The sequence below is a fragment of the Cygnus atratus genome, chromosome 28, assembly GCF_013377495.2.
Source record: "Cygnus atratus isolate AKBS03 ecotype Queensland, Australia chromosome 28, CAtr_DNAZoo_HiC_assembly, whole genome shotgun sequence".
Classification (NCBI taxonomy): Eukaryota; Metazoa; Chordata; class Aves; order Anseriformes; family Anatidae; genus Cygnus; species Cygnus atratus.
In genome coordinates this window covers 2325583-2352845 of record NC_066389.1, presented here as the reverse complement: position 1 = coordinate 2352845, position 27263 = coordinate 2325583, and the positions used below count along the sequence as shown (strand labels likewise).

General features: G+C 45.9%; 1 protein-coding gene across 9 annotated transcripts in view; it reads left to right on the top strand.

Annotated features, from left to right (window-relative positions):
* The first annotated feature begins 3721 nt into the window (after window positions 1-3721).
* The window catches only part of POGZ (pogo transposable element derived with ZNF domain), a 38073-nt gene continuing 14531 nt past the window's right edge, over window positions 3722-27263 (top strand). For 2 of the 9 annotated variants that reach the window (XM_035570765.2, XM_035570761.2), the window contains exons 1-5: window positions 4001-4138; window positions 5898-6149; window positions 14860-14984; window positions 25419-25594; window positions 26560-26668. In XM_035570765.2, the coding sequence (XP_035426658.1) occupies window positions 14861-14984; window positions 25419-25594; window positions 26560-26668 (409 nt within the window). In that variant the 5' untranslated portion in view covers window positions 4001-4138; window positions 5898-6149; window position 14860. Of the gene's footprint in view, window positions 3774-4000; window positions 4139-5897; window positions 6150-14246; window positions 14309-14859; window positions 14985-20280; window positions 20519-25418; window positions 25595-26559; window positions 26669-27263 lie in introns of those variants that run through there. The other 7 variants (XM_035570768.2, XM_035570763.2, XM_035570764.2 and 4 more) reach the window with 6 other exon arrangements.

Genomic DNA, 27263 nt, shown 5'->3' with positions numbered 1-27263 from the left:
CAACCCACCGGAGACAGTTTCATTCGCTTCTAAAGAAGATGAGAAAGAAGAAAAACACACATGACAAACAACAGCCAGATCATTCAATGGACAGCTGGCAAAACCTACAGAAATGAAGGCAGAGTAAGACCCAGTACAGAATTATGATATTAAGAGAGTATTGTGTTTGCAAAGTCATACATTCTTTAATAAATGCTGCCTTTCCATCATCTATCCACCTGGTTATATCCTCATAAAAGGCTATCAGGTTGGTCAAGCATGACTTCCCCTTGCTGAAGCCGTGTTGACTGCCCCTAAAGACCCTTTTATCCTTGATATGCCTGGAGACAACGCCAAGGATAAGTTGTTATAATTAGCCTGGAAGGTAGAAATGTCTAATAAATGTTTATTTATTGGAATATGTGTTCCCACCTTTACCTGAATTCAGAGGAAGGCTGAACAGCATTAGTGTAAATTTGGCTTCAAACAAATTGGCAAAGTGATCATCTGCAGCACAAATGCTGACAGCCTTCTTCAGACTTCATTCACATTTGCAAACCCCATCATCGTTCTTTGTTATATAAAATACCACATATATATGGCAATTCCACTGGCAACCAGAGTCAAAATAAATATCTACACATGTAGTAATAAATGATGCTTTTGACAACTTTCTGATTTTATCACAAAGCTTACAATAAAGATTTCTATTAAACCCCACAGTCATACTGTTTGAAGGAATCAGTTTCTCTTTCTAGGAGGCAACATTCTAAGCCTCACGCTTTCAGAGAGCTCACGGCTTGAGTATGAACTGAATGAAAGCTTGGAAATGAAAAGCTGAGACTAGTACAAAACTCCACATATTTATTACTGTTAAATAATTTCATAATGTTTAAAGAGATTGCATAATCTTGGAGAGACTGATCTTTTACTTCAAGGTTGGTAATAATGAAACGACAACAACCAGATGTTTAGAGAAACTGCAAAGGGAAATCTCAGCTGGGACTCGAGAAGACAAACAAACCCAATGATTAAAAAGACAGACATTTTTATAGCCACAACAGCTTCCTGCAGAGAAATATCTTGATCCTGGGCCAAATCCCAGAGTCCTGTAGGCTACAGGCCTCTAACTCTATTTTTATTAAGCCCTCTCTTGAGTAGGTTCCTTCTGCACTGGTAGGTTATTTGCCTAAGTAAATAGCTTTCCTTTTGTGGAAAATACTGCCATTCTTTCAGGACTAGTAACATCAGTTGCCAGTAAAAAATTGCTGTGTCTCAGCAGCTTCTAATGAAAGCAACATCACTTATTTGTACCTTTGTTGCTCAGTCAGGTTCTCTCAAGAATAGAGACCTGTATTAGCTGGAGAGCTGGACCGTAACACACTTTAGTTAACTTATTTGATAGATTTGAGTATTTGGTGCCTTTTAAAAAGAAACATTTAGGTTCAATCTAACTCACTATTTACCCTTGTTACATAAACATGCATTCAAAGAAGGGCTTGTAGCTGTCCTACATCTTTGTGGCGAAAGGGGTCTGAAACTTCAGTAAGAACTCTACGGAAATCCTTTGTTTGTGGGCTCCACGCCAAGAACTCACCAATAGTGATGTGATTTAAAACAGCTGCATTCTTCTCATCATTAATTTCATTTGAATTTGGTATCTGCAGTACATACTGAATAAAGATAAAACCACCCTGGTGAATTTTTATGTGTTTATCTTTGTTTGTTTTTTAACTTTGCTTTTTATTTCAGGCATAAGAAACATTGCATTTACAAGGAACAAAGAAAATTGAGTTTGGGATTAATAGATGATAATTTTTCTAGGGGTAGATACAATCATTAGTAATCAGTCAGTAATACAGAAATTTATTGGTAAATCCTTCCTGCTACAGACATCCAAATTCCATTTGTAAACTTTTAACTCTTCCCATCACTTGCAGTGCCAGTGTGAGTGCCTGTTTTCCTTGCCATTTAAGGAAAAAATCATTTTTACTCATAGCTTCTGTTTCCAGACTATGTTTTTGAAAAAAAAATCTAGTGAAACTTGCTAGTATTACCTTAAATAATTAAATAAAAGTGCCTCTAAGGCAGAGGCCATGAAGCACAATCAGGAATACAAACGCATAGCTAGTGATAATGTTGTTCTTTATTAGTATCAGCGCATAACCACAGAAGAAAACGCAGCCCTTTGTATTGCACATGTACATGATTTATAGGTGACAGACCGACAGTTAAGTGAAAACACTTCCCTCCAGTATGAGGTGGAGTAGTCTGGTGCATTGTGGAAACTAGGAAGAATGACTGGTAAGTCACGAAGACTTCATAAGAAAATTATTGTGCTTGTTTAATGAACCGCAGAATAATAAATCACATTTTAGCATCACATGGGTATCACAGCAAGGGGGTCCATTTGGGAAGCATGCTACTTACCAAAATTGTACGAGTGTTTTCAAGAATAAATAAAATAACATTTCAAAGTAGGTTGAAGATATGTTAGCAGCTATAAAGTGTATACTTATACAAGTGTCAAATATGTTAGCTGTTAGTAAAAATATGTATTACCAGTTTTCACCATACTATCTTCAGAGTTTGGTCTGTACTGTCTGCAGCTAGAAGCCATGTGGTCCACCGTTACTAAATTATTCACAATAATAACTATATTATTAAAGATATAAACCATTTGAATTTATGCTAGGGAGAAATGTAGGCACTGATTAGATCTGTCGGCTTGACAGTACAGGAAACTGATGGCACTGATCCAGCAATGTACTTAAGCAAACGTACAATTTTAAGCGTTTAGATAGTTGCTTTGATTACATTTGGCCTGTTTACATACATAAGGTTGGATATTGGCATTAGCATCCACTGAAGCATAGCTTCACCGCTCAGTGGACAGCTCCCGAGGTTGCTTAGTGCCAGGTCCACCTCCTCTGCTCTGACCTCGAGGAACCTGCGGGGAAGTTTATGGCAGTTTAATCCACAGCCTTCCTCCGGGAGCTGTCCCTGGGGGGTGACATTTGTGTCCACTTTTGCTGTAATTATGAGTCTCGCAGAAGGGAAGCGATTTCTCTCCGTGTTTTATCAGGAAGGTCTCCAGGAGCTCCTGTGAGCCTCCTCCAGCACTGGACGCACGTTCTGGTGGTTTGGGGACACCAGGACCGCGTTACTGGGCAGGTCTGAGTCCCAGCACCGTCTGGCGGTCAGAGGCATCGCTGTGTTCGGATTCGGTTTCGGTCCCGTAACCTCAACCCTACGGGGCAGAGGCGGCCGGCTCGACCCCTGACAGCAGCGCCGGGCGCCGAGACAACGCCACGACAACGCCGCCCGCCGGTGGCCGAGAACCCCCTGCAGCCTCCACCGCCCGGCTGCCGCTGCCCGCAGGCGCTGCCGGCGACCGCACCGCGCACCGGGGGCCGGTGACGGCCGCCGCGGGCCCCAGCGAGGCCGGGGCTCAGCGGGCGGGGGCGGCCCCGCAGGGGGTCGCGGGCGAGGCCCCGGGAGGCCGCCCCGAGGGGAGGCGGGGCGGGGCCGCGGGGCCTCGAGGCCGCGCCTGGGCCTCGCGCACGGCCGGGGGGGCGCAGCCCCGGTCCGCCCCCGCCCCCCGCGGCCCCGGGGCCGCCCCCGCCGAGCCCGGGGGGAGCCGCGCGGCCCCGGCCCTCGCGCCGACCTCGGCAGGGCCCGCCGAGGAGGAGGCGGTGCCGGCCTCCGCGTGACGTCACCGCCCGGCGCGCCAATCCGCGCGGCGCCTCGCGGCCCAGGAGGAAATGACGTCACCGTATCCCTCCGCCGGCCAGGTCCCCTTTTTGTGTGTGTGTGTGTGTGTGTGTGTGTGTGTGCGCGGCGCGCTGTGTCCGTCCGCCCGCCGCGCGGGCTCTGTTCCCTCTCGTGACGAGCGGGGGGGGGGAGCGGGGGGGGGGCGCGAGGCGCGGAGCCGCCCCCTGCGCGCGCACGGCGAGAGGCCGGGGCCAGCGGCAGCGCCGCCCGCTCCCGCTCCTCCTCCTCCTCCTCCTCCCCCTCAGCATCGCGCCCCGGGCCCGCCGCCCATGCCACCTGCCCTCCGCTGCCGCTCCCCGGGCCGGGCCAGCGGCGCAGCGCGGGGGGGCCGCGGGCCGCTCTAGGAGCGAGGCGGCGGCGGCAGAGCGCGGAGCGGGCGCGGAAGGTGAGGAGCGGGGCGGAGCGGAGCGGAGCGCCGGCGGCGGCCCGTTATGTGAGGGGGGGGGGGGCGGCGGCGGCGGCGGCGGGGGGGGGGGCGGCGGCGGCCGGCGGCCGCTGGAACCGGCTGGAACCGCCCGGGGCTGGGGGAGAGGGGAGGGGAGCGGGGGGCGGCGGCTGGGCCAGCCCGCGCCGTACACAAAGCGGCCTCGCGACGGGAGCGCGGCGGCGGCGGGAGGAGGAGGAGGAGGAGGAGGAGGAGGAGGAGGAAGGGGGGGGGGGGCAGGGCTCGGCCGCCGAGGCGGGGGCCGGGGAGGAGCCGCCGCGGGTCCCGGAGCGCGGCGCCTCCGCCGCTCGGCCGGGGGCAGGCGGAGGGATCCGCGCACACCCCCTCACGGGGGGGGCAGAGGCGGTGAGGCGCTGCCGGCGGCGGCTCCCTCCGCCCGCAGCCCCCTTCCCCGGCGCCCGCCCCCGCCACAGGTCCGTGCCCGTCCCCCGGGGGAGGGGGGCCCGGCCTCGTCCCCCCCCCCCGGCCCGGCCTCCCCCGGCCCGGCGGGCGCTGGGTGGGCGCCATGTTGGGCACGGGGATTATTTTTCTCTCCCTTTCTCAGCAGCCACAATAAACTGAGGACGGGGCCGGCGGCGCTGCCCCGGGGGAGCGGCCTCGGCGCCCTCCCGAGGGGACTTCCCGGCCCCGGTGGGCCCTGCCCGCCCCGCCGGGGGCTGAGAGCCCCCCGCTCCGTGTCCCCCCGCCCCCGCGGGTCGCTGTGGCGCTGGGGACGCCCGGACTGGTGACAGGAGCGGTGTCACCGCTGCCCGGGGCCTGTGTCCCCCTGTCCCCAGTGGAACGGGCTCATCCCGAGCGCATCCCGGTACACGGAGGGGGGAACAGTGCTTTGCCCGGGCTCGTGGGCCTGTTCCCCGTGACTCCTGGCCGGCCCCGGCCCCTGCAGCGACGTGATGCCGGGGACGTGGTGATGAGCGGCGAGCCCCCGGCCTGCCTGCCCCATCACTGGCACCGCGCGGTGCTGCCCAGCATGCCAGCAGCTGGCTCCTCTCAGGAAGAGTCAGGTTCACGGCAGGACTTCATGCAGCGCGCCCCTGGCCACAGGTGCTGAAAGCCAGGTGTCGGCATCGGAAGGAGCCAGGTGCTGTTTTGCCCAGCCCTTGCCGTGGTCCTGCTCCTAGGTACCTGGGGAACCCAGGCATCCTGGCTCCCCGCGCCTTCCCTGCTCTGTGATGTGGCGCGGAGACAAGGGAGAGGCACGGATCCCACTGCCCAACACCCTTGCAGAAAACATGCCACACATGACAACACACACAGCTTTATTTTTATTAACTTGGCAGCAGTTGCAGCTGTCACCAAGGCATACCAAATGGGGCATGAGTGAGGGAGCGGAAGAGGGGGTAGAGGATGGGGGAATCTGTTGCTCCTTTTAGGAAACGCTTTGTGAGGATATACAAATTCTGCGTCTTCCCTACCTTGGATCTCACCGTATACTGTCTGGTAGCCTGAGGTTGCTGCAGATGTCAAGCTTCATCCTTGAATGTGAAGCCTAGCTTACTGCATGCACATATTTATTTATTTTTCCCTCTGGTTGTACACTTACTAGCGTAAGGAAGACCGTAGTTCTATGGGGCTGCCCACCCAGACGGCTCACTCCCGGTTTCCACTTGAAGCTCTGTCTGGGCATGGGGTTCTGCACATGTTGCATGCAGTCGGTCTTGTGTTTGTGGATAGATACAGTTACCTTGTTTGTGTGCAGGATCCCACAGCTGCTTAGATACTGTCAGAGACCCTGCAACTGTCTCCGCTCCAGTGGACCTGCTTCCACAGCGCAGCGAGCGGAGCACTCCGTCTGTCTCCTCCCAAAAGAGAAGTTTGCAGGAAAGCTGCAGACCTGCTCTTGGACCCTCGAAGGCCAGGCCTGCAGCTTGAAGGTAGTCGTTAAGCCGGTCTGCAGAGACAAATAGCAGAAAGCAGTTTGTGTTCATCACTCTGCAGTTCAAACTTTAAGGTAGATAACAATTGTTAAAATTGAGTGTGTAATAATAGATTTTAATTAGTAGGCATCGCACACGTCAAAGCCTGTAATAAAATGGAGGACTTTAAATGGTAGCATTCATAGAAAATTTAATATGCCTTTTGAAATTATTTCAGTACCCAGCAAAGCCAAGCCAACCACATCAGTCAACAGAAAGTAAATTCACCTTGCTCTGAAGGATGTGGCTGTTGAACTCTGGCATTCAACTCGCACAGCTCCTTTCACCTGCTCTCTCATGTCAGAGGTGTTGCTCATGATGAATAGCCGTATAAACAGTAATGAAAACATCATCCAATATTTTCATCGCTTAGATTGTATCGGTTTAAAGCTGTGCCAGTTATTTGTTATAAGCCACGGAAGAGCATTATCTTTTTTTCAGGGAAGGGATTGCAGCATGTCTTGACAGCAGAAACCTTTATCGTAGGATTCATTTGCATTTAGTGTAACTTCATCAGGTTTCTTGGTTCTTAAGAAGTTACGATATGTTCCTTGCCACTGAGTACGCGTTATTAAAAGTGAGTTTGAAAAACAAGCAACAAGAAAGGAACTCCAAGACTGTGTGTTCACCGAGGTTAGACAAAATGGAGAGAAGTGAGCATTCAGAAGGAGGACTTGGACAAGAGAAGTTGATTTGTATGTTAATTCTTGTCTTGGAGTGCATCGAATCATCTCAAGCTTATTTGTGGGTCTCTTAAAGACAGATCCTCAATTTTATATTTTAGATTTTCTTCTCTGGACTATCAGGGTAGAGGTGGTTTTATAGCAAGTGGTGAAGAAAATTTAAGTGTCAATTAATTCTTAATATGTATTTTTCATGTCAGTGTTTTCCCTTAGGAAACTCCTTAGGGAGTCAGGGGAGAGGATTGGTAGCATTAAAACCATGCCACAATTAGATCTCCATTAGCAAACCTAGACTGGCGTAAAAACCGACAAACCTTCGGCCAGAAGGATGAACAAAGTTACTACATTTGGTGCTAGAATGTAATGTTCTGGGGCACGGTTTGCGCGTAGCCTCCCTGCCTTTTGTTACAGGCTGGAAGTGCTGCGTTTCCTGCGGGTCGGTGGTGCCGGTGGGGTGCAGTTTGCCCTGGGGGTACGCCTGCTCCCCAGGCCACGATGCTGCTAAGGCTGCCGCAGAGATTCCCCGTGCAGGGGTGTCTCAGGGGCTCACGCTTTGTTCTCTGGCTCCTTTGTGCCAGCTCTGCCCCAAACTGCTGCGTTGCCACACGCAGCGCCACTGGGTGAGGTGGGGGCTTTGGGGGGGTGCCTACAAGAGTCACCTTGGTGCTAAAATTGAAGTTAGTATGGAGTCGTATGCTTCTGGGAGGTGCGAGACCCATCTGTGAAGTTGCGGAGGTATCTCCTCATTGTTTCCTCAACTTTTCTTCGGTCCTTCATCACAAATAGTCAGCCATGAGTGTGGGTTCCCCGCTGGAGTCAGTTGAAACTTTTTTTCTTTTAAAAAGTAGTAGTTTGGTAATGTTAACGTGCTGCTGGTTGGATTGATTGTCACTGCGTGTTTGGTTGTGTTTACGTTGTCAATTCACATGAATTTATACTCCTTTTTTGAAGGCATATTTGTGAATAGAGCTCTAGGATTTGTGCAGGATTGGCAGTACCCTTCAGGGTTAGTATGGCTCTTACTAGAATGACTTAATGTGCTACCCGTTCTGCGATGGTCGGAGTACGGGCACATTTGAGTCGTGAGTTTGCTGAATTTGTTCCCACCTAGAGAAAGGCAGCGCGCCCCACCGGGGTCTGCCCCAGGTAGGAGCTGGGGTTCCCTGCTCCCCAAATCTGCGTTTGATCTGAGCAAACCCTTCCTTCCGCTTTCCCATCAGTGAAGCAGGTGGCTGTGCTGGCACTTCTGTAGGCAACGTCGTGCTGGAGGGGAACGTTCGCAAACTGGGGGTAGTAGCGTCTGTCCCTCTGGGAGAGTGGTCCCTGTCCCTCCTGGTGGTTCCGCCTTTAAACAAAATTCCTCCTTTTGCTTTACCAAGTTACCTGTGTAACGGAGTGCGTGTTTACTTCTGACCTGCTAGTGTGCCCTTAAGACTGATTGTGTTGCAGATGATTTCACCCAGTAGGCAGAAATTGGGCCACCAGCAGTGCCCTGACAAGTACTGATTTATTTATACTTTTTTTTTAATTAAAAGCCTTAGAAAGTGAAGCTTCCATAGCAAGAATAGCGCATCCCATCATGCGAATTTTGAAGAACACTGTGAACGAGTCATTAATTTGAAGTCCTTTTTAAAAGAAGTGTGTGTGTATATACAGCATATGTATGTCATAACTTGTTTGCTTTGTGTCAAATAATATCAAGCTGTGAATGAAACTGTAAATATATAACCGCACATCTTTTAGAGATCGCTTCAATGAGACACAGCTGCCTTATTCTGCAGCTGTCATGTAAAACCTGCTATCCACAGGTGCTTTAGATAATAGAAAACGTTTGGGCCCTGATTCTCTCCACTTACATTGCTGTAAGTCAGTGAATTTACGAGTCAAACCCTACGGAATGGAAGCTGAGTCCTTTGTTTGCCACCTCACTTCGGTGGAGAAACTAGATTAAGTATTTATTTTGTTTATTTATGGGTTTTGGGAGCTTGAAAATGCCAGTGGTGTTTTAAACCAGACTACAGTGTTTTGTGTTTTCTACCTGTTCAGTCATTTTGTCTTGAGAATACAACAGCAGCCCCTAGGGATTCTGATACCTTTCTAACTATAGTAAAGCGGTTCGTTGATAAATAAATGCAAGTGGATCTTAGACCTGATTCCAGATTTTGGTTGAAATGACGAGGGAGTTGGGTAGCTTTTTTGGCAGTGAAGCACAGGGGAAAAGAAAAGGATTTCTCGTGATGGGGTAATCTGTTTGGCTGTATGGGAATAAAAATTCTTTATTGTTGGGCTTCCCTTGGTAATGGTAATCACTTTGATCAGAAAATGTAATCAGGTGGCCAGCCTTTTAATGCAAGACTTGAATGGCTGGTGGCTTTCTCCCCCCCTATATTGCAACAATGAGCGTGGACCACATCAGCTGACAAAAAATGAAGGGTTTATATCTTGCAGTCATGCCGGTTATTTGTGTAGAGCTAATATATGTTGGCTCTTCCCCTGAAGGTCTTCTCCCATTTTCCAACTAAAAGGGAGAGAAAATACCTTTCAGTCCTCAGGGCTCTATTTCTTGCAGCGTGTCTAGAACACTTTGTAATTTTTTTCTCATTTTTTTGGCATCCATATTTTCAACCGAGCATCTGCCAACTATGTGCTGAAAAGCTAAATGTAGAGTATTTATCATTGGGCTTAATCATTTTATTGAGCAAAGGCTTCTTACATACAGAAATATTCAAGATCAAAGCTTTGAAAAACAAAGCTGTTACATTATAGAAGAGAGGAGACATTTTCTTAGTTCGGTTGGTAAGAACAGATGAAATACTATGCGCATAATGTAAGTTAGTGTCAAAAGAAGCTTGTAACTACAGTCTCTTTAGCATTTTGTCTTTGCATCTTCTGAATAATTATGAGGTGTTGAATAATATATTTTTACAATCTGTGCGAAGACTTCCTCTGTAGTTTTAGCCTTCCTGGGTAGACATATGTGCACACTTTAATTAATAGATCAGGTTATTTATCCCGGCTATTTATAGGCTGCCCATCACTATAGTATTAAGGCAGTGTTACTTGTCTGGCGTGGAGTAATATGATTCCAGACAAATAGCACTGTTGTGAGCGTCACTGGTTTTGCCAGCTAAGAGCAGCTTTGTCCTAGAAGCTTCACGGAGAAATTTTTTTCTAGATGTTTCTGTGAAGCACAAATGTTGAAAATCATAAATATGTAGTTATTGATCGGTTGTGGCGGGCACCCATTTGAGATCTTTGTGTGCATCTCCTAGGAGATCTTGCGCGTTTTTGATAAGATTTTGTAATTTAAAAAAAAAGTTTATGTTAACAGGCAAAGAAAATAAGATTTAAGGCTCTTTGATTCCTGCTTTCCTCTGCTAAGCAGATTTCCAGCATAAACCTCTATTTCAGAGCTTTATTTCTAGGAGTCTGTTTTCGTATAATTTGTCATCCAAAAAATGATTTTCTTTTTTTCTTTTTTTTTTTACTTAAACTGGAGGAAGTTTGGGTTTTTGTTCAATGAAGTGAATGAGGGCTGGGCACCTCTTTATTTCTGACTAAGCCCCTCGTTCTTGTAGAAGCTTTGGCGAGTCACTTCGTTTCACTGAACTCTGCTTTCCACCCTTAAAATGTGGTTAATGCAGTTTTCTGTCCGCTGCAGTTTTTATGTAAATGAAGAAGCTCACAGGGTCTTTGAAGCATGCAGATACGGGGTGCTGTGCAGAATGTGAGCTTTCTTAAGCTTCATGTAGCACACTCGGTTAATTGCATATTGGGATTATTACAGGAAGTTTGTTTTTTTCTTAATTAATTTTATTTGACAAGAGATTAGGTTTCTTTGTAAACAGCTATGGCTATTCTTTTATTCTTGTGATCAGAAGAAGTTTACAAAGTAGGCTAATTTTAGGCATACGTTTCAGTGAAAAGTTGTGCTCTCTGCAGTATTTATAAGCAGCAATTTGAATACGTTAAGTTGGGGTAATTTGGTGTATGTGCTATATTTATTAATAACGCTTTGTGTATTCAGCAAGATGAAAAGAATTAACTGTTTGCTAGAGGAAACAATTCTCCAAAAGCCTTAGTGACACCAAGTGCTGAAACGTGCTCGCTGTTTTGTAGTGATGCAGAAATATCCAGTAACACTCGTGCAGTTCATGAACTACACGGTGCTGTGGGAAAACGGACCTGGAAGCGTCCCCAGGAAGACACCGAACCCACCTTGCCTCCTTGATGCTATATACACTGATTTTCTTGGTGTCCAACTTGGAATCTTCTGTTCTTCACGTTGAGCCCCTCGTGTCTTGGTTCTGTCACGGATGTGGAGAGCACGTCTTTTCCTTCTGCTTTGCGCTAGCCTGTCACGTCCGTGAAGAAGATTTGCACTTCGTTAGCTCTTCTGCAGGTTAAACCACCCCAGGTCCTTCCATCTTTCCTTGAAGACCACGTTTCCCGGGCCTGATTGTTTTTGTAGCTCTCTGGCTGGTGCACGTCCGTCTCGGCGTCGCCTGCAGGTAGGACGTGCAACGCTCAGCCTCGCCGTTTGGCGCAGAGCCGTTCACTTCCCTTCGCCTGCTTGGCGAGCCTGAGCCGTCACTGGATTTCCCTCAGCTCCAAATGCCTGCCAGGGCCAGGAAGGTGATAAAGGCAAGGGGAAAACAGCCACGGAGATGTGCTTGTGCCCTGGAGGGAGTGTCAGAGCGGGGAAGGTGTATATGGAAGGAGCCGGGTCGCTTGAAGTTCTTGAGGAACAGCATGTTTTAGGTTAAAAGTTGGCTGAAAAGGACTTGGAGTGGTGAGAAGAGAGATTCTCTCTTGTTCTACCCGGGCTCAAAGAAGCATGATTCTTTGTATCTTCCTTGATGTATATTTGTAGTGACAGAGATACAAAGAAGTGGGTACTTCTCTACAAAGGTTGCTTCCTGACAGCTGAAGGAGCCTGCAAACTCCTTCAACTTGTGCAGTCTTCTTAGGTAGTCCCTGTCATCCCCAAGAAAGAGTAGGAAAGGTGATTTCAATATGAGTAAGTTATTTGTAAGATGGGTTGGACTTTGAGGGCTTGTTGTCTTCTTTTAAAGGCCTTCATAAAGGAAGGGCAAATTGAGTTTCATAGAGATCACAAGTGAAATTATACAGAAGTGTTTTATTTACTGTATTATGTAAGTTTCTTCCCCAAAATACACAAAATTGTGAGGCATGCGGATAGCTGCATTGAACTTATTCCCACACTGCCAGTTGGAAATACAGGCATAAAGCAGTTCAGTTAAAAGAGCTGCTGCTTTGTGTCTGCGTAGAAGTAATGGCAGTACTAGGCGTTCACAGCTGTACGAGTAATACGATGAATTATCTTTGCTGTTTATTGACATGAAGAGTGAGGAGGAGGAGATCAGCTATTGAACGTGAGTGGCGTGATGGGTTTCCTTTAAATATAGTTCTTTATATTATTCTTAAAACAAACATTAATGTGCTTCAGAATTACAAGTGGTAAGTGAGAATTATGTGTATTAGGATAACCAGGCGTAGAACTAAAATGAGCATTTCCTAGCGAAACACCATCGTACGACTACAGCATAACAATATGAGCTCTACAAATCCTTTTCAGGCAAGTAGAGCACAGAAAAATGGCAGTCTAAGAGGTTGTCTGTATTACAGGGAAAGCAGGGAACTGCATATGCTGCTTTGGAAAAAGTACTAGCAGTGTGAATTTGGCAAACAGGAACAAGTGCTTACGATTCTTGTGTGTCTCAGACCTACCTGCTTTAGACAGTTGCTTCAGATTTTGGTGAAATTTTGTTTTGATTTAATTTTGTATTGCAGGAAATTTGTGATGCTTGTGGCTTTGTTTTGCAGCTATTATATAGCACAACACAAAAAAAATCGAAGATTGCACTTGCACAGAGTGGCTGCGCACAGTCTTAACAGCCACTCCTGTAAATCCTCGCTCTAGAGTGATTTACAGACCGATGCTTGTAACAGGTTCGGTGGTTTTTGGGGGGATAAGGTGGACATAGCTTAATTATATGAAACTTAAATTTAATTGTTCTATGATGACTTAATCCAGTTTATATTTTGGGACTATTTCTATCCCAGGTCTTCAGCAGTGAGTTAATAAATGTTATTTTGTGTTGAAGCCTTCTGGTCAACACTCTTTTCTGTGGCTATTTGAAAACACAGATTGTCTGCAAATGAGTTGGATTGTTTTCTTGCTTGTCCCTTATTATAAGCTGTTTATTTTGGCCAGTATGTCTCAGAACATTCCTCATCAGATTTTTATGGCTGTCAAATGGTAGTAGAGAAGACAAAATGCAATCATAACAGCTTCTTTTGCCACCAAAAATGTGATCAAGAAGAGCAGAATCCCTTCTAGACATGTTTATTCCCACTCCCTTGCAGCACGGAACTGCCACTTGTTCCACTCTCTGTCCTCCCTAGTGGTTTATGGCAGGTGGAAGGAAATGATTCTTTTTGTGCTCTAGCCCAGGTAGGAGAACAGGAAATCCATTTTTTGTGGTATCTTATTATAATCATTAGTTCCTTTAAAAATGCAGTTGAACTTCTGGATGTAGTTATATTGGTTAAAGACTCCTAAATGTGTTATTAAGGAGAATTAGAACTTTGCGTAAGCATTATTTGTAAGTGAAGTTTGGAAACGGCCAAATCCTGAAATGGTGCAAAATTAGGTCTGTAAGAAAGCTGCTGTAAGCTGCTTGGCTCAATGGCTTGCAGGTTGTCAAAGTGTGATTGGAAGTGGCTCTATTGATTAGATGTCAGTAGTATTCGAAAAGTCAGCTGTTTGGAGAACTCCAGTGGTAACTGTCCCTCTGAGAAGAGCTTCTGTAGGACACTTGGGACGACTGATCATTGTGAATCTTCTTGGTTTTAATTCTGGCTGGATGGTCTGAATGTTTAATAGAGATCTTGGCATTAAGCAGATACACATTTACATTTCATTGAGGCCTGGATTAGATGCAGCCCCAGGAGAAAATACTTGACTTTTGCTGTAGGCAGATCTATAAAAACTTCTGTTCTGGGTGCCGTGGTGCCCAGAAAAGCAAACAAAATTGGAAGGTGTGTAAATAGTGGAGCAAAAGGTAACACTGAGAATTGCAGTGTTATAACATCATTATATTAGCAGTGGTACACCCCTCGGTTATCTAATTACCTTTGTTGCTGCTTCACTATGTCTCAAACGGCTGTGGCAGCAATAAAAGTGTTAGAGATGGGTGGCAAGAACGAGAGAGACAAAAAGCCTGGAGTTGTCATTGTCTGTCTTTCTCTAAATAAATACGTAAGAGTTACACCAAGTAATGAGTAGCGTGAAAAAGATGAACTGGGTACTTTACTCCAGAGATCCGTTTGAGTTGAAAGACAATAACTATGGGTCTAATTGCAGAAATTCCCTTTACTTTTTTCTTTTTCCCCTCTCTGAACTGATTTATAATCGTGTGTCAGGTTCCAGGCTGGTACAAGGAGATAAGCAGGGGATGGAGCTGGAGCAGCACGCAGGAGTTTGGGTACGCACGGGTTTGATCAGAACAGGAGTCCGAGGTTGGCTGTGGACTGTTCACGTGTTTGTGTGCACGTTTCTTACTCATTGAAGCTTGGATATTCAGTCTCTCATTTGAATGTTGGCAGTAATCCTAGAATATTCAAAACCATGAACAGAACAAAAACTACGACTCTTCTTTTTGAGTTAATTATTTAAAGGTACTGAGTTCTAGGGCAAGGAATTCTGCTTCTGAAGCTGTTAACTTAGCTTTGTCGTGCAGGAGGAGAGGCAAAACTGCTGCAATGTTAGTTAAAACCAAGGGTTTGTTAAACAAACTTCATTGATTTTCATGAAAAGGAAGCACAGTCTATTAAAGTACGATGTGGAGTCATTTCTGTAACCTGAGAAATAAATAGGAACCTGAAAATATGCAGCTCTTTTTTTTTTTTTTCCTTTGGAATACTGGGAAATAAAAACATTATTGGTAATTCTGGCGTTAGAGTTGTTCTTATAATGAAACTTTTGCTGCCTGAATGCAGCTACCCAATAAATGGCTTTCCTCTTTTCCCCTTGCAGGATGGCGGACACAGACCTTTTTATGGAATGTGAGGAGGAGGAGCTGGAGCCATGGCAGAAAATCAGTGATGTGATTGAAGATTCTGTTGTTGAGGATTATAACTCAGTTGATAAAACTGCTACGGGTAATTAACTATTTTAGTCTAGCATTATTCCAGTTATGGGTATTAAAGGGAAACGGCAGTGATTGGTTACATCCTATCCAGTAAGTAAGCTTATTTGATAGCTAAAAAACCTGTTAACAAGTGATGTAACTATTTCAACATCTGTACTTGCATGTAACACTTGAGTCTGGTGTGTGGAAAAAAGAACACTTACCCTAGTAATGTGTGTGGGTGAAGTAGACTGACATATTTAATAAATAAGCTTTTGTTTAGCCCTTTGAATTACTTTTTCTTGGTCTTTTGGTCAAGATCAAGCCAAGTGTCAGCCTGATATCTGGAACAGAGATGAGGCTACATCTTGTTGTAGGGATAACTGAGTCTGGTGATTCAGCACATCTCGTGTTCCTGACCGCGGTGGTCCTAAACTCTGATCCGAGTGGAGTCATTCTTGGATTCCATGCCATGGAAGCATTCTTGGTAGTCAGCGTTACTAACTTCTTGGCAGTCATTGTTCATAGCTTGTGGATAATGCAGGGTGTTTGTGGAAGTATTCAACACCAGGGGCTTTGGAGAGCCAGTTGGTAACTGGAATTGCTAACTGGAGGTGAGCAGAATGTGGCTGTCTCTGCTTAGGGGAGGGTTTGCTACTCCTGCTGACTGCTGTCACCTTCTCGCTCTTGGTCTTTCTACAAGGAAAGATCTAGGAGGAGCCTGCTTTGATGAATAGTGTTTAGAGGTGCCAAGGTAGAAGGATGTTTGTAAGGAGAAAGTGATTCAGTCAGAGATGGATTGGAATGGGCATAAAACTAACAGTGGTCTGAGTAAGTTGAATTCCTCTTGCTTGTGCTGTCTGATAGAAAATACAGAGCTAAGGAAGCTGGATGTGACTATAGGTTACTGTCCAAAGCCAAACGTTTTGTATTTTGTATTGTATTTCTTTTGTTACAAACGGATTGCCTTGCTTCAATTCAGAAATAGCTTAAGCAGTCTCTGTGCATAACTTAATATACTGAAATATAAAGTGGGTTTAGGTCTCTTTGGGATTAGGGAGCTGTATAAATCTGCTTGTCCGACTTGCTTAAAAGTTATCACGTCGTTTGTGGTAAAATTTGATCAGACATAAGTAATGAGAAGTGTATCCATTTCAATAATGTATAGAACATTCTTGGAAGTGTCTTAAAAGTATCTTGCACTCCAAGTGTATTAGATGTCATCATATAATACACAGGTGATGAATATTTCATAGCTTTGCTAATAAAAGTAAACTGAAACAGATGTGCTAGATCAATTACAATTAATAAAGGCTTGGTGATATTGGTGTGCTTGTTAGATTAAGTTACAAAAAAATGATCATGACTACTGAAGTATACTGCTATTAGCAGATATTTTGTTTACTGGTGGAATACTTGGATACTCTTTCGACAACTTCAAATATGTCCCCATAAGATCTACTATCCAAATGATTCCCAGATCCAATTAAAACCAGCGGGATTTGTACAGGAATCTGTTTTCCATAGGCCTCTGTCACATCTTGGATTTGAAAGGATTACACAGAATCACCACAGTCTTAAGAATTTTTTTTCCTTTAGTTTCTGTTATCTCAAAAGTAAGAGTCATGATAAGCTCTTAGCTTAGGAAACTAATTCAGAACTCCAAAATCTGCCTTGAAAACGTAGTGGGAGAGGCTGGATGAAGAAAGCAGGTTTTGTCTCCCTTCGGCAGCCCCTTGCTGCATGGTCTGAAGCCCGGCATTCTCCCTGGCCTTGGGAGCGCTGGAGGTTCAGGAGGATCCTGTGTGCTGCTGTCCTGGTGCAGCTCTTCTCCTAACGGCTCAGCTCCTTGCAGGCTTAGGAGCACCATTTCCCTGAAAAGCTACTATTGTGTTTCCGGGCATTTATCCCTCTAGACGGTGCTAGAGGAATGAAATCATCAGCGTAGCTACCTACAGTTGTCTTCTGCTTATGTTATTCTGGACCACAACCAAAAATAGCAGTGGCTGTTGGGGGAATAACACCTTTGTTTTTTTTCTGTGGTTACAAACTTAGGTGGGTTGTTGCTTGGCATGACTCAGTCTATTGCTTCCCATCGTCTTCTTTCTTTCGTGCCTCTCACAGCATCATCTGCCTTCCCGTTACCAGCAGGCGCAACCCAAGGGGGTGTGGGCCGTCTGCTCACCCCGCGCCTGTCACTGCTGAAGGGACCGCGCTGTCTGCCACGTGCTGGCTCTGCACAGTAGGGAGCATTGTAGGGCTGGTGGAGTTTCCTAAGTAATGTTTGGCCAGAGAACTGTACTTTGATTCCTGGAGAAGTCTGAAAACCTTGGAGGTGCAGATTGGTCCGCTTTGGAAGAGAGGTGGGAGGGCAGTGACCTTTACAGCCTCAAGACAGGGCCGCTTTCCAAATGTGTGGAATTTCAGACTGGATGGCTTGGTCAGCTCTGGTAGGGTTGTTGAAACGGTATTCAGCACCAGGGAGCCGAGTGGTTTAGGGTGAGTGTGGTGGTGTTGGTTGTATTTGGGGTTTGTTACCTGCTGCAGTGGAAGTGAGCTCTGGGGGCACTAGGAACACGCTGTCAATTGGCTGTGTGGCGATGTTCGGGAACACAGCGCTTTGGCCTTAACTTAGTGGTAGACTATTAGGTGCTTTGGTTTGAATTCTGTATGGTAAAATACAGAAACGTGCTTGGTTTTGGATATTCCTGGGGCGCTTTGGTTTTTATGGTGCAACTAATTCTCCTCCTGATGACATTGATGCAACAGGGGGTAGCTTGGCCCATTAACTTTAGGACCAACACAAACAAAATTCTTCAGCCTGAAACATGGCCTTTTCTTTCTGGAGTAATGTGTTTGGTGAGCTGCTGCTGTCTCAGATGGCACAACTTGAACTTGCAGGAATCCTTGTTGGCTTGCAAGGATTTTGAGTGGTGAAGTGCCCCAGGGACATCTGTCACCTCTGCAGGTTTTGCTGGCCCGGTGACTGAGGGTCTGATCCCAGTTCAAGTTGTGACTATGTGGAATGCTCGCGAAATGAGCCATGTCTGGAATCATCCCAGCTTTCAGCAATCTGTTTTTTATGCTCATGGCTGTCGTCTAGCGTTTTGTTTTACATTAATTAAAAAGACTTAAAAGCTGGAGCTGAAAAAGATCCATTCAATCTAACCATTCTCCCAGTGTAAGGTTTTGTTGGGTTTTGTTTTGTTTTTCCCATCTAGGATGAAATTCATTATGAGCCAGCCTGGAGACCTAAAATTTATCATTTTTTTTAATTCTCCTCCCCAAATTCTCCTGAGGGGTATTAACAGTGCCACACACAAACCACCAGCTCACCTTTGAACAAACAGAAGTGCACAGTGGGCTGGATAGGGATGACCCCATGTCCAAAAATCAAGAAATAATATTTCAAAACTGGAGGTGGAAATATCTTTTAGCTATTTTTTCCATCTTCCTGAATTTCGTCTTCAGATTTTTTCCCTGCAGATTAGTTTTTCAGTGTCTCTAACTACTGGGACATGAAAGGAAAAATTACTGAAAGCTAAATATATTTGAAGTGACGCTCGGCCTATTTTTTTTTCCTTAATTTCCTGCGATTGCTTTTAGCTATACCTGTATCCCACTCAAACCAGTTCTTTCTTATGTTATGTATATGTGCACAGCTAGCTGGTATAACATATACGGCCGTCAGATGCCACAGTGTCCTGGTATGTAGAAAAGCAGTGTTGTTGTTGACAAGAAAACGAGCACATCACCCTGACAGCCTGACTTCTTTTTATAATTCCACCATCAGATAAAAATAAAACTTACATTCCTGCAATTCTTTTCGCCACAAGAATCACAAAACGCTTTTTGTCCTGAAAGTATAGAAACCGTACCAGGAAATACCGCGCTTCCATCAATGGCAGCAAGTGCGTGAGGGCGTCTGGTTAAGTTGGGTCAGGATGGGAGATCACAGAATCACAGACTTTAGGGATTGGAAGGGACCTTGAAAGATCATCCAGTCCAATCCCCCTGCTGGAGCAGGAGATGCGGGATTTTAGTCTTGTGTACGTGAGGGCCTGCGGCGGTGTGACAGGAGGCCTGCAGGGCCTGCTCTGCGTGCTGCCCGGGGCCCCCCTCTCCCTTAGACTGGACGTGAGTTTGTGTAACTTGTCTCTCGCTCTTGTTGGCCAAACTGCACACGTTGTCCATGTTGGGCTCAGACAGCCTGCCACCGAGGCGTCCGTGTTACGGCAGCTCATCTCGGCTTTGCTCCCTGTGCTCCCGTGTTTGAAGGGGGAGTCCCACGGCAGCGCTCCGCTGCGGGCTTTCTGCAGGTGGATTCGGAGAGCACGGAGCCATCCGAAGGTGCTTCTCCTCAGAGGGACGGAAGGCTCCGCAGGTGCCTGGAGGTGTCTGTCAGTGCTCCCTTGGCTCGCAGGGAGCGCCCTGCTGGTCCGACCCCGCTTGGTGCCCACATCACCTGCCTTAACGCCTAAACGATGTGTCTGTCTTAGTCCGTTTCTCCCGTCAGCACTGGCTGCTGCTGAAGGCCTTCCATCCGAGACCAAAGTCGTCAAGGAACCAAGTCAGCCCAGGCTTGTTAGTCTACCCCTTGTAAGCCTGAGAGGGCCTCTTTTGATGCCTAATGGCCGAATTCAGAGTTCAGTGACACGCTGATGGCAATCCCATCCATTTATCCCTGATTTTGGTAGGGGTTGTGTTGCTCGTAGAGCCTTGGTTGCTCTGTGGCAACAGCCTGGTGCACGAGACCTTTGCGGTCCTCATCGCAGCAGCAGGGCTGGTCTCTGAGGGGCTCACTGGGGCCCCCAGGGAGGGGACGCTGCTGCCAAGTGCCCCTTGTCTGGGGGGGGGTGTGGGGGGGGTGGGTCTGAGCATCAGACAAGGGGGCTTTGTCAGCCTGACCTCTCCTGTAAACAGGCAAGGTCCATCCGGTAAGAGTGGCTTCTCCTGTAGAGGAGAGCACCTCTGCTGTGCTTAGTTGGGAGAGAGAATACAGAAACTCTTCCGTATGTCTACTTCTGCCTTCCTGGTAGTGTGCTGGAAGTCAAGGAGTGGTTCAAGAGGTGGTGTAGGAGGAGGCCTAGGACTCGCAAGGATCGCTTGGTCCAGGACTAAATGGGCTGTTCAGGCATACCTCAGGAGGCTTGCTTCACCAACTGGCATTTAGCTCTAAGTCACCCTCCTCAAAGAAGCAAATTAAGCCATTTCCAGCGAGCTACTTGGAGAGTCATACGCTTGAGAGGCAGGAGGAGAAGAGAGAAGAACGTAATTTGTTCTTTTCCAGCAGCTGATTTCTGCCATGGTCTCCTCATTCTCCCTAGATGAAGTAGTGAATCTATGCACATCTGTCTTGGCCGGTGAGTTTAAAGTGTTCCAGGACCTGTGGAAACCTTACAGATCTCCTTGGAAACATTCTAAGAGAAGCACTGCACGCTCTTGGACATGCTACTCCAGAAGGCTTGTCATTCTCACTAATGAAAGTCTACAAAAACCTGGGGAAAAAATTGGTCATTCAGCTGTGTCCATCCTGGCCACATTGAAAAGAACCTGCAGTTTCTGGTAAGGAATTAGAGTGTTTCTATATGCTTCTGCTATTGTTTTGTCTAGTAATTAATAGCATTTCAGGAGAGAGCAGCGTGGCAGGAGCCTGCCAAGTCCACACTGAGAGAAAAGAATCCAAATCATTGGACTGACTTGACCAGAAGATTTTTGTCAGCTGGTCCCTGCTTTAAAATGGACTTAAACCCAGAGTCATCTTTTGTTTGTTAAACTAGTACAAGTCTTCCCAGATTATTTGTAAACTCCCAAGGAGTGCCAGAAGGAGTTGGAAACCTGACTGTCATGCTCTGCTTGAGGTTGCACAGTGGCCTCTGTACTAACCATGAGGTCATCATAGCTTCCGTCATCAGGATTTCTCATGGAAGTTAAGTGGCAATGAAAGACCTCTCATTTGCAGTCACAGACTCTCAGCATTTGGCAAGGTCTCCTCCACTCCTTGAAAGATCTGGGGATGACTCTGTGCTCCTTGTCAACCCAATAAGATCCTCCAGCCACTGAGGAGCAAATGATCCACTGATGAGGGCTCGGGGCCCTCAGCAGATACTGGGTGGGATGTAAATGTTCAGAACCTGATCGAACTATCCAAAGGTGGTGTTTTGTTTTGCTTCCCTCCCCCCACAACTTACCTTACGTGCTCTCTCTCTTCTCTTTGATAATCACCTTTTTATTTTCAGGAGTATTGTGAAGGGATTACAAAGATCGCAAATTCAGTCTATTTGCCTCTAGTTTCCATTCACTCCTTACCATCCTTTTCCTCCTCAGAGACCTTTTAATAAAATGGCAAAGGCTAGAAGCACGTCATCTCTGTCAGTTGGGACTGGAGGCAGCATGCTTGGAGTTCAGATAACAGTGGGTTCATGCTTGTTGCTTTTGATCCTGAAGAAGAAAATGGTCCAAGATAGGCTGCCAGCCCACACGATGTCTGCATCGGCTTGAAGTTGTTTGATGATGGATGCTTTTTTTTTTTTTTTTCCCAAGCTCTGGGAGTGGGAACTGATGTCTCTTTTCCAGCAGTTCCCCTGCTGTCTAAGGCACTTGAAAAAATGAGGCAAGATGCAGTGTGTGGGCCAGGGCCAGGCAGTTGTGTGGCTTGGAACCGAACCTTCTGTAGTCTTCCATCACCCTACTGTTTCTGCGTAATAAGATCTTCGTGAAAACATTTGGATCATATACCCTGAGCGCTGCCAGTCAGGCAGCATCCAGATTGTCAGTGTAAAGCATCTTCCATTAAAAGAAGCTGTTTTGGCTGTGGGTCAGAATGTTTTGGCATGCAGCAGGTCTTTTCCTGGATTTGCACATTTACATAGGAAACATTTGCTGTTCGGGTACAGCAACCCTTTCCTTTAACATCAGCAGTTTCGGTAATGTTGGACCATTTTGTAACTCTGAAACAATCTGGATATTCTGTCGGTCTCATAAGTGTTGAATTATGCCACTCGTCTGCGCTGGGAAGATTCCTGTGAGGCTTCCTTTATCATTTCTCGCCCTGCTGATTTGGAAGCCCTTTGCCTTCAAGACGTGGGTTACAGCAGTAATGGGATTAAGGATTTTTTTTTTTTCTTTTTACCTCCCTGAGCCACGTGCAACCTCATCTTTCTGGTCTTATGTGTAAGAGGTGGTATGTGCTCCAAAAAAAAAAAAAAAAATTAGAAGAAGCATGGACATCTCAAAGAACTTGGGTTCCTGTAGGTTAAGTAACGCTTCTGGCCTGGCTGGTTTTGGCCATTGCACCAGTGTTAATTCTGCTTGCATGGGTAGCGCAGTGGGATCTCTAGCGTCTGTGTGTAGTCAGGATTCTGTTTTTCTCAATGCAGACCTCCCTGTACAGCATGAGTAATGACTGGAAGAAGACCCCTTAGGGACTTGTCAACAGCACTGCAGGAAATACTTCTTTATATGGGTCACGATGGCATTTCGTTGGAGAATTCCTGCCTGTGCTTACCGTTCAGTCTTAACTTGGTCCCTTTTGTTTGCATATGTTACTAACAAAGCCTTTACATGATTATATGCTATTTTTTCCCTCTTCCTCACTCAGTGCATAGGATCAGTGCAGCTGACCGAACGGGTAGCTGTTCAAAATTTGCCTTCATTTGCTGTATAGCAGCACCCTATGCCTTAAAAAAAAAAAAAAAAATCATACATTATTAAAATCTGGATGTGATTCCTCATAAGAATTCCTGTGACATTCCTCTCTACAGTTGGAGTTGAGTAAACATGAATATATGAAAAAGCTTAGCTTTGCGAGGGAGAACAGTATAGAGGAAGAAGAAATTGAAGTCCCATTAAGTTTCCTGCTTGTTTTTTGAGTTGTGTGAAATAATCATGGCCTAATTTTTTTTTCTCCCTATGGTATTTAGAAAAACACATTTTATCTGTGCAGATCTCTTGTGTTGTGAGCTCCTGGCTTTCTGTAGACCAGCTCCATGTTACATGTAGTAGGCGTTGGGGAGATGAAGGTGTAGTGATCACCAGAGGACAAAGTAAGATTTTTGCTAATCTGCTTCATGGGGAGTACAAGGGTTTTTAAGGCTCATTTTTGGTCCAGATGATTGTCAACAGCCTCAGGTACCTGCTCACCTCTGTTCTGTGGTCCCTTGTTCCCATCGTACCTCCCGTCATTCGCACTGCGGGAGTCAGGCACATGCAGGCATCACCTTGTTCTGCATAGCTTCGATTTGTTCTCTTCATCATCTGCTGTGTGCAGAGACAGATTTCTGTAAAAAAAAAAAAAAAAGTGTCCAGCCATGAGTGGGTTAGTTTGTGTTGTCAGAAGGTGGAGGCAGTCTTCACAGTTCCTTCTTTGCTTGGTCCACTGCTCAGGCTTGAGCTAACGGTGACCATGTCCGTCCTCTGGGAGATGGCCGCTGGAGGGAGGCAAGGTCAGTAGCATTCTGCTGGGCATCATCAGTGGCAGAGGTTTGTTTTGTGTTTGCTGAACAAGTGTTTTGGTGTCCACAGACCATTTTGCTCCATCTTTCACCGGCATGTGTCTTCACTGCCTCCTTCTTCATCCTGTCTTATCTTCCTTTAATTCCTTTCCCCCTCTTGGGTGTCAGCAAGCATTGCCAGTAGATGGGAGATTCTTCTGATCGTTGTTTTGATGCAACATTAGCCCCCAGTTTGCCAGAAGCAATTGGGCAGTATTCCTGGGTTTGAATTTCCTCGTTCTGTGCAAATACTGCAAATCTGTTCCTGTTGCCACAAGCTCTTACTTGCCACTGGGAGCACACGTGGAACAAACGGGGCCTTGGCTGAAGGACGCGGCCAAGCACTGGTTGGCATCTGCTGGGCTGGTGCAAACAGCAATGACCAGAAGCTGATTAACGTGACCATATGGATTTCCCTGGGGTAGTCAGAGACCACGGGAGTCCCTTGAGCAACTGTGCAGAGGTTCTGGAACTTGTAAGGAATTTTTTTATTTTATTTTATTTTTTAAATGGTACCAGAGGAAGCATAGTTTGCTTTTCTTTAATGACTAAACGATTCTACTTGTTGCAGCTCACCATGAGAAATGACCGAGGGAGATATCCGTCGTAGGAAACTTGACCCAAACAGTTAGCAGTTCACAAAACTATTGGATACCTTTTTTCAGCTGCAGGTAATGGGAAGTGTTAGGTAAATAGCAGTGGACATGGGATGTTCTAAGTTGAGCGGTCAAAACTTCACAAAACGACAAGCATCTCGGGACAGAGTCAGATTGCAGAGGTATTAGGCAGCTGCGTCTCTGAGCAGCATGTCTGTAGTGAAGTATACAAGGAAAATCCCTCAGGGAAATCCCTTGGGGTGCGATGGTTGTTAACACTAGTGTTAGAACTCCCTTACGGCTATGTCAGCACAATTGCAAGGAATCAAGTTACTGCTGCTTAGTGTAAAGTGCAGGTTACTGTCAGACAAGCAAATCCCAAATAAAATCCATTCGTATAAAACACCATGAACATGTTTTAAGCTAACTAGTTTTACTTCAAATTGAAGTTGACCACCAGCACCTGCACAGCCCCAGGTCTCAGCTGACATGGTACTTTGCTAAGCTTCAGTAAACTGGTTGTTTGCAATTACCTGAATGTGCTCTCGTACCAAAGGACTTGTGTGAAATTTTTCATGTGTTGTGCGGTATCAAGTATGTTGAGTTTAGCGGATAAAATTACTGTCTCTTCCAGATCTTAAGTTTCTTTTTTTTTTTCAATCGGGATGCTGCTTGAATCGAGAGAAAAAGCACCTCAAACCATTGCACGATGTTCTTATGATACATGCTGCATGTTATGACTTCAGTGTGATCCAGATGTTTTCAGTCTTTTTCTCATGGTGAAGCTTGTCTGGCACTTCATGAAGGTTCAGGGTTGTCATCCTCTTTGTGTCAGAGGATGCTGAAGATTACTTTAGGTTCCTTCAGAATTCTTGTATCCTTCTGGTTCTGGTTAATTGGCACTGAGGTCCCTGACCGCCTGTGGTTGGCGATGCTGCTCAGAAACTTTGATGGTATTGCTGTCTCTCTGGTAGATACCCTGCACCAGGGACTGTAGTGAGTGGTTCAGTGTGAGTTTTCCCAGTATCTGCCAGCAGGTGAATTTTTACTTAATAGTTAATGAGAGTAGAAAAAATATTTTCTTTAGCTGCTGTGGCTGTGTTCAAAGGGCATGCAGAAGCCAGTATAATCAGTCTCTGAGATTGCTTAGAGCTAAGGGTTTTGAGCACCTGGTTCCTAGGCAGCTTGGAAAAATCCTCGCGTAGACATGAGTATTGAAATGATATGTAGAAGGGTCGGTTAGTTTCACAAGTTTACTTTCAAGGCACGCTCTGGAAAATTCATTCAAATTCTGAAGACTAAAATTGCCAGCTGAGTGTGTGAGAAGTATTTCTACTTGGCAAGTGTGACTTTTGCTGTATTTCTGTTTTCTTCCAGCTGGCAATCCTCTTGTTCAGCAAGGTGGACAGCCGCTGATCCTTACGCAGAATCCAGCCTCAGGTCTGGGCACAATGGTAACCCAGCCAGTATTACGACCTGTACAGATCATGCAGAATGCCAATCACGTCACGAATTCTCCAGTGACCAGCCAGCCGATCTTCATAACGACCCAGGTGAGTGCCCTTGCAGCCCTACTCCTGCACGCTGGCATCTCTGGGAAGGAAGACTGAGTGTACGCATCCCTGGGAGATTGGCATAATCAGATGCCTGTTTCAGCTTGTCTTGTACACCTTGCTGGATACTACACTTGAGCTGAAATCTGGTGGGTTTTGGTTTTAATTGATGTAGCCTTAGCAATAGCCTTGTTTTAAAATATCTTGTGTGCTGTAGGTTGGTTTCTAGTCATTTCATAGTTGAATCTCATTTGAAAAATTTGTCCACGTTCTGCTCTTCAGCAAGTCTTCTAGAGGCAGCACAGGTCTGATGGGACTTCATGCTGTTTTTCACTTGTAGCATACTCCTGAGTTACTGGTAGGGCCTGACTCCCAGCTGTAGGTGGGTCTGTCCACTCTGTGAGGATTTGACCTTGCTAAGTACTTACTACTTTGTTTTATTTTCCTGGAAAATGTGCAGGTAATACTTACTGACTTCTTTGAGCATTTGCCTGGGGAAACACTTCTACAAAATAAGGGTGCATGTTTGCCAGAGCTCCTGCTTTAAAAAAAAAAAAGTCTTAGTATGTTGCAGCTGTTGGTTATCATTAATGAAAAAGAAAAATAGAGATTTCAAACAACAAAACAGATCATTTACCTATCTCAGGAAACTACCACTGCCTCAAATATGGCCTTACAAATTGCTTAAGACCTGGGAGAAGATTTCTCTAGGTGCTTAGGGAAGCAGAGGTTGAGAGTGGAGGCAGTATACCAGAATGTTGTAGGAAGGTGGCCCTACTGTTGGGTAAGGTGCTGGCTGAGAACAGTATGGCCTCATAGTTCAATTGATCCTGTAGGTGATAGTGATAATGTTTTTTTTTTGTTTGTTTTGTTGTTTTTTTGAGGGGTGTTTGTTTTTAGAGTAGAAAACTCAGATTGAATGTACTCGATATATATTTATGTTAACGATTACTGTTTGAATGCAGGGTTTTCCTGTGAGGAATGTGCGGCCTGTGCAAAACACAATGAATCAAGTTGGAATTGTTCTGAATGTACAGCAAGGTCAAACAGTTAGACCCATCACCCTAGTCCCAGGTAAGGACTGAAATATGTGAAAACCGTATTAGTGTTGTCTGTCTTTACAGAGCACCAGGGATTTAAAAGAGTGTATTTAAAATACAGATCTAGAAGTTCTAGAGAAGGGGATTTTCCAGTTCTGTAACAGATGAGATTTGTTTGCATTTGTGGCTCCAATTCTGCTAGTCATTTCCAGCTTAGAGTAGGCCCTTTGATCATAGTAACAAACCACTTTGCAGAGTAGGGGACTTCCACCTGGAAACAGTGTCTGCCTCACAGAGCTACATACAATCTAACCTCTTCAAAAAGGCTCCTTGGTTAACTTCATTCCAAAATCCTGGCCTGTAACCACCCCTCTTCCTTTCAGAATCTCCCCAAGCCATGATAGTGTTCCCCTACTGCCTGGAAATGAAGCCTCACCTTGAAGATGATTTTTCTAACATTGCCTTCTGCTACCAGATCCTGACATGCACCGTCAGCAAGATTAAGAATCAATGTGTCACCATACACCTGCCTTATAACAAAGCAGCCGTGCTTTGTGATGAGTCCTCTTTCAGTATCCCAAGAACGGATCTGTAAAACCTCATGTCATAAAATAATTTGTAACTATAGG